General features: G+C 58.3%; 1 protein-coding gene across 1 annotated transcript in view; it reads right to left on the bottom strand.

Annotated features, from left to right (window-relative positions):
• The window catches only part of ZNF687 (zinc finger protein 687), a 26,061-nt gene that overhangs the window by 981 nt on the left and 16,029 nt on the right, over nt 1-9,051 (bottom strand). Inside the window, exons 2-8 of the mRNA XM_009332555.1 lie at nt 5,496-7,762; nt 3,221-3,399; nt 2,468-2,644; nt 1,761-1,923; nt 1,175-1,471; nt 672-784; nt 185-326 (exon numbers count right to left, since the gene is read on the bottom strand). Coding sequence (XP_009330830.1) covers nt 185-326; nt 672-784; nt 1,175-1,471; nt 1,761-1,923; nt 2,468-2,644; nt 3,221-3,399; nt 5,496-7,762 — 3,338 coding nt within the window. The remainder of the gene's footprint in view (nt 1-184; nt 327-671; nt 785-1,174; nt 1,472-1,760; nt 1,924-2,467; nt 2,645-3,220; nt 3,400-5,495; nt 7,763-9,051) is intronic.

Genomic DNA, 9,051 nt, shown 5'->3' with positions numbered 1-9,051 from the left:
CACCCACCCAGCAGGCGCTGGGCCTCACAGTGGGAGGGAGCTGCCGGTCCCAAGCACTGCAGGACGTGTGGAGGCAAGAGCGAACCAGGATCAGGGCTCACGGCGATGCCTTCAACCCCGCCCAAAACCTCCGCAAGGCCCCAGCCCTTTGCGAGCACCCCGAGAGACCACAGAGGCCTCGTACCTGCGTGGTGCCGGTCCCTATCCGGGCGATAACGACCTCCTGGCTCTTCGCCTGGTCGGTCACCTTGATCCCGTGTCGCACCTGGATGTGTTTCTCCAGGATGAGCCGGCTGCTGAAGGTCCGTTTGCCCTCTGTGCAGTACCTGCAGGGCCAGAGCAGGGAGGCAATGAAGCGATGCTCCGCAGTGAGGAGCGGAGCCCCAGGCCTGCTCCAGCCCTGGCTCCCCTGGGAAAGCTTTAGCTCTGGCATCCTGACCCCCGACTCTAACCACAAACGTGCTTATCCACATTCCTCCAGAGGGTATAAAACCCCGGAGTCCTTCCCGGTACCTCCTCTCCCTCCTACTTCCAAGACACTTGTTCAATCCCCATCATGCTTCAACCATCTGTAGCTTTATGCTCCCCACAACAGCTTGACTGAAGGAAACCAGAGTCACCCCTAAACCAGACCCCTTTTCTCAGCCAAAGCCAGAAGGTGCTGTGGGTACCGGCAGGGATAGACGCGCTTGATCCCTTCGTGATTCACTCGCACGTGTCTCCGGAGGCTGGGAGCGGAGCAGAATGAACGCTCGCACAGGTGGCACGGGAACTTCTTCACGGACTGCAAGAAACAAAGAGGCAGGTGGGTACCGCACGGGGAGCCGAGAGGCCGGAGAGTGGGGCTCCCCACTTGCGTGGAGAAGCGGAACGTGGGAACTCGGCGCTGCCTCAGATTTCCTCTCCTTGCCCATCCCACGGCTGCACATTTGGACAATGAGTATCTGGTCTTTGCTGTTCACCAGAATAGGTGACGTCCCTGCTCCCCAAAACCTCAACTCTGACCGAGTTTGTACTGGGGGGAGAAGTAATGTCCAGACTGCGGCAGAACATGCTCCCGGCCCAGCAAGGAACCCGGGTGTCCTGCCCCGCTGCTCTGTACCATAAACATTCCCTGCCCACATTCCCAGGTGCTCAGCAGAGCCGGAGCTGGAGCCCCCGACTTTCTCCTCACCTTGCCGTGGTCCTTCTTCATGTGGGAGACGTATTCGTCACGTTCCGGGAACCAGGAGTGGCAAACGCCGCACGTCCACCCGCTGCCCTTCGACTTGTTGACCGTCTTGCGCTGGAAGCGGCTTCGCTTGGTCTTCCGCAGTTCCGGGGAGCTGGGGGGCTCATCCTCCTCCGTGGAGGACGACGACTCCTCCGAGATCTTGGACACGGGGGTTTCGACAGGCTCCTGCTTCGGCGTGAGCAGGACGGCCGCCTTCTTTGCCAGGTCTTCCTTGGTCTTCTGGGGCTGATGGGTGTTCTGGAAAGCAAAGACACGGGTGTTGGCAGCTGTCTGGGGCTGGAGCTTTCCCCCCAGCACTGCAGCAGGCTAGAAAGCAAGCCTGCCCACCCCCAGGCCCCAGCCTGCACAGACCTACATCCCCTCAGCCTTTGGGACAGGGGTGTGGGGGACAAGGGAACCAGATCTCAGGGCCCTGCTGCGTCAGTGATGAACTGACAGCCCTAATCCAGCCCCTAGTGAAGGACAGTTCTCAAATACTAATATCAACGGGTTGTGCAAAGAGCGCCAAGCCCGGCCACAGCACTACCTTGAGGTGCTCCAGCATGGTGCGCTTCTGGGCGAAGAGCAGGGGGCAGTCCGGACACTTGAAGACACTGACCCGCTGGTTGAGCAGATGCTGGTCGAAATGGGAGGAGAGCAGGGGCTTGTGGGTGAAGACCGTGTCGCACATTGCACACTTGTAAATCATTCTGTCGGAGGAAAAAACAGCACTGTTGGCACAGCCTGGCTTTGATCAAGAGAATCTTGGAAAAAACCCTTTGGCAAGAGGGTTGAGAGCAGCCCTGGGCGCAGTCTGACCCACGCCAAGGGATGGGAAAGTAAAAAGGAGATGGATGCAGCTCCCCATGCTGGTGCTGAGCTCTTCCCCCAGCATCCCACCCACCGAGGATGCTCCCCGTTCTTAGAATCACAGAATAATTTAGTGTGGAAAAGACCTTTAAGATCATCAAGTCCAACTGTAAACCTACCACTGCCAAATCCACCACTAAGCCACGTCCCTAACCGCCACGTCTACAGGTCTTTTCAATACCCCCAGGGATGGTGACTCCACCACTTCCCTGGGCAGCCCGTTACCAATGCTTGACAACCCTTTCAGTGAAGAAATTTTTCCTACTATCCAACCTAAACCCCCCCCGGCACAACTTGAGGCCGTTTCCTCTCGTCCTATCACTTGTTAGGAGTGATCTTTTCTGGCGAGATCTGCCAGGACGTCAGCTCACGGGAAACACTTACTTGGACTGCTGGTTGCTGAAGCCGGGGTGCTGCGTGTAGACATGCGCGTGGGCGCTGGGGGCTGACTTGAACGCCATGGGGCAGATGGGGCACTTGTGGAACACCTCGCAGTGGGAGGTCTGGATGTGGGACTTGATGGAGTTGACCCCGCCGAAGACCACAGCGCAGCTGGGACACCTGGAGAGCAGAGGAGAGCGGGAGGCAAGGGGTAGGGGACAAACGGCACAGGGGAGCTCAGCCGTGCCACAGAGACCGGTGCAGACCAAGCACTAACAGCAAAGAGAAACCGGAGCACGAGGGCCCACGCCTGCTCCCTGTCCGACCACGGGACTCGGGAAGAGCCCCTGCCCCAACAGACACCAGGATCCAAACCAGTTCTGGGCTCTGGGAGGACTCCAGTTTGGAGTAACCAGTCCCGCCCAGCGCTGGTGGATCCAGGGCTCAGGCAGCTCATCAGAAGGAGCAGGGAGAGACTGGGGGGGTCTGACGCTGCCAGCCATGACTGAGGTCAAAACAGTGGCCAGGAGGTCCCAGGAAGAGGACAATTCCCCCGGGGTTAAAGGGGTGAGAACCAGAGAAGGGGTAGAGTGAGGGGTTCACCCTCAGCCCTGCACCCAGCACCGGTGGGGAGAAGGAATGTGGATTCCTGCCCCATCTGCAAAATGGAAACCCACCGCGGACTTGGGACTCTCCCCTTCAGTCCCGGGCGTCCCCCAGGTCCCTCTGGCCCGAGCTCTGGCCGCGGTGCCCTACCTGTACCCCACTCTGCGGGAGAAGTGCAGGCAGGCCTCCTTCAGGTGGGTCTCGAAGTTCGCCAGGAGGAAATTCCCTCCGCACTCGGGGCAGACATGGGGCGGTCGGTTTTTGTGCATCCGCTGATGGGCGTTAAAGCTGCAGCGATTGGACATGATCATGGGACACGTTGTACAAACCTGGGGGGAGAAGAGCATCGAGAGGTTCAGCCTGGCACATACCCGTGTGTACAAAAGGGCTTTTAAGCCTTTTCCGCAGATGGACGGGCTAACAACCTGCAACACCCAAAGCAGCCCCGATCCACGTGCCGCCGGGGGAAGAGAAGTGCTGGGACTCTGCAGGGCGTGTTTCAGGAGATAATCTGCTTGCGCCAGCTTGCTGGGTAATTGTTGAGGGTGTTTCGCATGCAGACAAGATGCCTTTTCCAGGCTTTTCATCACAGATGGGTCCCAGATGCAGCGCGTGCCAAGGGTTAGCCGGGGACCAGCCGCTCGGCGAGGGAGTTTTACTGGAGGGAGTGGGGGTGTATTCAAACCAGCTGCCAAAACTGTTTCGAAACTACTTCCAACTCCACACCAGGACACAGGCATGGGGATGTCGAGGGGAGAAGCTGACAAGGACTCGAGGAAACAGGACAGGGCTTCCAGTAGGAACTGCCCTGAAAGATGTGATTACCAGAGCAAAGGAAGGAAAGGAGCAGCCCCCAGGCAGATGCCACGCGCAGCAAGCTGTCCTCGGGCTCCCCTCACTGCCAGTACCCAGACTGGGGTCGAAAGTGCTGCCAAGAGAGACCCAAGGGTGATTTTGGCAGTGGGGCAACAGGAGGGAGTGAGGGATCGGACAGGGAACAGCAGCTAAAGACAGCCCGGGAGATGGAGCAGGGACAAGGGGCACGTCGGGAAGGGAGAGGGGATGAAAGGTGGCAGGTGAGGAAGAGGATTATGGAGGCTTATGGCTTCAGCCATCCCCAGCTCTTGCTGTGCTGAGGAAAGCCTCTGGGTCTCCTGTTTTTAAAGGAGAAAAAAGCTGTTTGTAGGCAGTGTTGGTTTAGGGAGGAGTCCGTCTGCTGGGTACGGGGACAAAGCTACTCTGGCTAGGTGAAGGCTGTTAACAGGTTTTGCCCTGCCAGCAACTTCACGTTGAATTTCCAAGCTCAAGCGCTCCCCGCAGATGGGCTCCCTCTGAGCCAGAAATACGCTGCCGCATTCACAGGCAGCAGGTGCCTGCGGGGAGATAAGGACGATTTCCCCCAGCTCGCCTGTCCCTGATCTCCTCTTCTTTGTGCCCTCCCACTGCTCCTGCCGCAGCACCACTGTGGATATCCCACCTTCACCGCGTCCCAAACCCTCCATCGGCACCAAGGCTAGGAGAGGGGATGGGAGTAAGAAATCCTCCCCTGTTAAAAGAAAGCTCCTCGGGACAATCCATATAAGCACGTGAATCTCTGCGCTCCTGGTGACCTTCAAACAGAAAGCAGCCCTCCTCTGTAGCAGCAGGGCCCTAATATCTGCATTTGAACAGCGTCCTGGCTACAGCAGCAGCTTCAAAGTAAACAGAGTTACCAGGAAGCAGCAAATTCCTTCTCTGCAAAGGAAGCCGGGGCCGGGGGGGGGGAGCCTGAACGTCTCTGGACAAAGGGAAAGGTGAAGACATGCCACAGGGAGGACAGGGCTCCTTTGTGGACCCGTTTTCCCTCCTGGCTTTTTAAAGGTCATCCCTCGGCAGCGTTCATCCTGTGTGTTTGCTGGGTGCTGCCTGCCCTAACAAACCAGGATGTGTTGGCAGCAGCAGGAAGCACCCGGGATCTCCAGGTTGGCTCTCGAAGAGGGGGAAAAAACCCCCAAACCAACACACACCCTGCTTTCTCCAGACTCCATTTGTGCTTCAAGCCGGCAAAAGAGGAAGCAGCGCCCACGGCTCTAACATGGCTCCGCAGGGACGGCTACGTCCCGCAGCGGATGCCAGCAGGCAGGGCACCGACACTCAGGGACCCGCTCGCCGCACCCCGGCTCCTGCACCCATGGGGCAGCTTTATCACCAGCCGACAACCGACAACAGCCTCCCTTCCCTCCACCCAGTGCCTTGTGGGCATGAACCAAACCCTGGCTCACGTGTTTTCCTTCCTGCATGAGTTTTACATCGGGAGGAATCGGGCATGCACAGGCAGGCGCTACCCAGATCACATTTGGAGAGTCCTCCACTTCTGTCCCGTGTCCCCAGGGATGGTTTGCTGTGGCTCTAACATCCAACTCCCACTGCCCTCCCACCTACGTACCGTGCTGCTGGTCGTCCCCGTGGTCACTGCCTGCTGGAAATGCGCGGCCAGCCCGGCTTTGTCTTTGCATTGCTCTTTGCACTCCAGGCACCTGAAGCAGCTGTAGTTGGTCTGCTCCGAGCTGCTGCTCAGAGGCAGGATGGGGAGGTCCTGAGCCCCATTGGCCGTGGCCAAGGCCTCCTGAGCCACGCCAGTCACTTTGCTAGCGGGGAAGGAGGTCACCGAGACCAGAGGGGTGATGTCCGGCTGTCCGATCATTTGATCCAAAGCGATCGGCCTCATGACCAAATGGGAGCACTGCATCACCAGGCCTTTGTCCTTGTGCTCCCGGGCGTGCAGGAGCAAACTGCACTTGTTGAAGAAGACGAGGCGTTTGGTGCAGTGGTTGCAGGTTACCTCAATGCGCATGCTTCGCCGGTCGTAGTGGCGAGCCAAGCTCTTCTCCAGGGCGAAGGAGTCCCCGCACTCCAGGCAGCGGTAACCGAAGGGAGGCAGGGCGAGGCTCGCGTCGGCCGGAGGATTCAGGTTGGGTTTGTACGTTGGCAAGAGGTTTTTACTGTTGAGGATCTTGTTAAAGGCTTCCACGAGGCTGGACTGGCTCCTGGAAATGACTGTGCCTGCGATGGTAGGGGAAGGCTTCTGCGGCTGCACCATCACAACTGTGGTGCCGTTGACTTTCTGGTTGGCCGTGGTGGTGATGGTGGTGGTCTGCGTCACGGTGCTGATGTTGGTCCTGGTGTCAGCTTTGGGCAGCGTCTGTGGCACCAGATTGATGATGTTCTTGGCCACGGCTTTACTCGTCTTTGCCGGCAGCACCACGGATTTTTGCTGAGCCACGCTGGCAGCGATCAGCATGGCGCTGCTGGCGTTCTGGATGGTGGAGACGGGCAGGACGGTCCCTTTGAGCTTGGTGCCATTGCCAAGCTGAACACTGACGATTTTTGGCCCCTCGATGGTTTTCAAGGGGCTGGAGAGCTCCATTTTCTCCTTGGGCACCTCCAGCGCGATCCCTTCCTCTTTCTCTGCTGATGCTGAGAAGCCGGCACCCTCAAGAGAGGTCTCCTGAGAGCTGTGCTCGGCCGGCCCCTTGGTGGAGCCCGGCTCTGAATCTGATGAGACCCTGGTCACTGTCCGGGTGATGCTGCCACAAGATGTTTTGATGGTTTTAATCCGCACCTTCAGGGGCCGCGAGGAATTCGAAGAAGGGGAATCATTGTTGTTGTCTTCTTCCTCCTCCTCTTCCTCAGCGCTGGACATACTCTGCGGACTTCCCATTGACTTCTCCAGAACTTCGTGCTCTTCCTTGAGGGTGATGCTGTCCAGCTGCTTTGGAGAAGTGGGGAGTCTGGGGCTTTGTACCACCGGCGAGGAAGGCTTGAAGAACGGCTCCCGGGGGCTGGCAGGCGAGCGTTTCACTTCAGGAAGGTTGCTGGTGCTGCTGTCGAGGTTTGGGTCAGAACCGGGCCAGGACGTGATGGGAGAATCATCTGTGGAGTAGCGAACGGTGACTGATTTCAGGTGATCCAAGGGACTGTCACCCAAGGCTGCAGCCAAACCCTTTGGGCTGGCTTCGTGGCCCACCTCCTCCGAGTCAGACTCCTCTTTTTTGATGCAGGAGATGGTAGGAGGGGACCCATTTGCACCCCCTGCCTGGCTTGTTTCAAAGGACTGTGGGAAAGCCGGGGGCAGGTTCTCCGTGCTCTCTCCCATGGGCTCTTTGCAGTCCAGCGACGGGGTGGGAGATGGGGAGAGGGAGGGCACGGCGAGGGATTTCTCTTTCGGCTTACACTCCCGGGGTCTGTCAATCAGGTTAGCAGCATTGTCTTCGTTGGGATCGGGGCTAAAATGGGAGAAGATATCCAGGGGTTTGGGGCCTTTTTCTTTCACCCAACACTCCCCGTTGGAGGACGCCACAGCTTCCACAGACCTGGAGGTGGGGGACCTGGGCATCACCGTGGCCCCAAAGCCATTCTGCAGCAAGCGGGGCCCAATGACGTGCCCATCTTTACCGCGCCCATCCAGGGCATCGAGCTGCTCGGGGCAGACGGTGTTCTTCACAATCACGCTGACAGCAGTGATGTCCGTGTGGGGGAGGACGTGGTCAGGGGGTCCCGGCTCCCCGGGGACTTGCTTGATGTGAGCGTCAGCTTCCTCATGGCCAGAATGGATGGCCTCATTCGTGTCAATGTCAGGAATATCGAAAGCTGCCAGAAGGTCATCAAAATCTGGAGTTTTCATGTCACCCATGGTGGGGAATATGGCAGAGTCTGCAACAGAGCAAGGAGAAGGAGCATTAGCACCGTGACCCGGGCACGCAGACGAAGCCATCAGAGACACGTAGCAGAGAAACAGATGGGAACTTGCTTCTCCTGAGCCCCATGCTAAGCACAAAATCCCCGTGCCGCCTTCTCTTTGAACCCCAGCCTCGTACCCCTTGGGCAAATCACAACACTTCTCAGCCTTTTTTGCTTTGTTTGTTTGCATATCATTTTTTGATCCCCAGCCAGGACAGAAGAAAGTTCAGAAGGATCCCAGCGTCTTGGGAGAGACGTCTGAGACCGTGGGATGCAGCCTGGCAAGGAGAGCACTGCCCCAAGGTCAGAGTGATTCCCCATGTACATATAAACTGAGGAAGGGCAACAGCTCCGCCGCAGAGGATCAGCGGGTTGCAATGAATCACCAGGCAGACGTGAGTCAGGACCAGAGAGCTGCAGAAAGAGCAAACGCCTCGCGAGGGGAACACGCCGTCAGGGGCACCCGATACAACGCAGGAACCGTCCTTCCCCCTGCGGCACCAAGACGGTCCCAAGGCCAGCCCCACGAGGACACGGCTCACGAGGAAGGTGTCCAGACAGTAACAAGAAGACTCAGATAACAGACCTCGAACACACGGGCTGTGGAGCAAAGGATAAAGAAATAGGGGAAGCTGAGGGGAGACATGGCAACAGGTTTCAAAACATGGCTGCGGCAGAGACAAAGGGAATAATGTTCCTCCTGTCGCTGCAGGCTGGGTAAGAAATCCCAGGATTAAGCTGCAGCCAGGGGATGTGGCTTAGACAGCAGGAAAGACTCTGATTTATAAGGATAACCAGGCAAAGGATCCCGCTAGGCAGTAAGACGGGGGACGCCCCATGTGCTGGAGAGCAGCTGGACGCCTGTCTGTCCGGGGGGAGCAGATCCGCCGGGAGGGGACGGGGCATCTTGGGAATGGTATTGGGGTACGCTGCCCTCGGGCTTTCTGCTCTTAGCATGGAGGGTGGATGGTTACTCCTAACATCAATCAGCAAAAGAAAAAAAAAAAAAAGAGGAGAAATGTTTATCTCAGAGGCTGCGAGGGGTAAATGCAAAGACCCTGCGGCCCCGCGGAGAGCCAGCCCTGGCAGTCGCCTCTTCCCCCAGCTCTCGGCGCTGCTTCTCAGCTGCCGCAGATTAAGCCAAGGCCACTGGAGCACTCACTGCCCGCCTGCCGCCACCCTGCCCTCGCCCTGCCTCCCCGCTGCAGGGGCGGCACGGCAGGACACGAATCCGATCCTCAGACAGCACAGCCGCGTCAGGG

The sequence above is a fragment of the Pygoscelis adeliae genome, unplaced genomic scaffold, assembly GCF_000699105.1.
Source record: "Pygoscelis adeliae isolate BGI_AS28 unplaced genomic scaffold, ASM69910v1 Scaffold709, whole genome shotgun sequence".
Lineage (NCBI taxonomy): Eukaryota > Metazoa > Chordata > Aves > Sphenisciformes > Spheniscidae > Pygoscelis > Pygoscelis adeliae.
The sequence above is the reverse complement of the archived record's forward strand: the minus strand, read 5'-3'. Positions and strand labels throughout refer to the sequence as shown.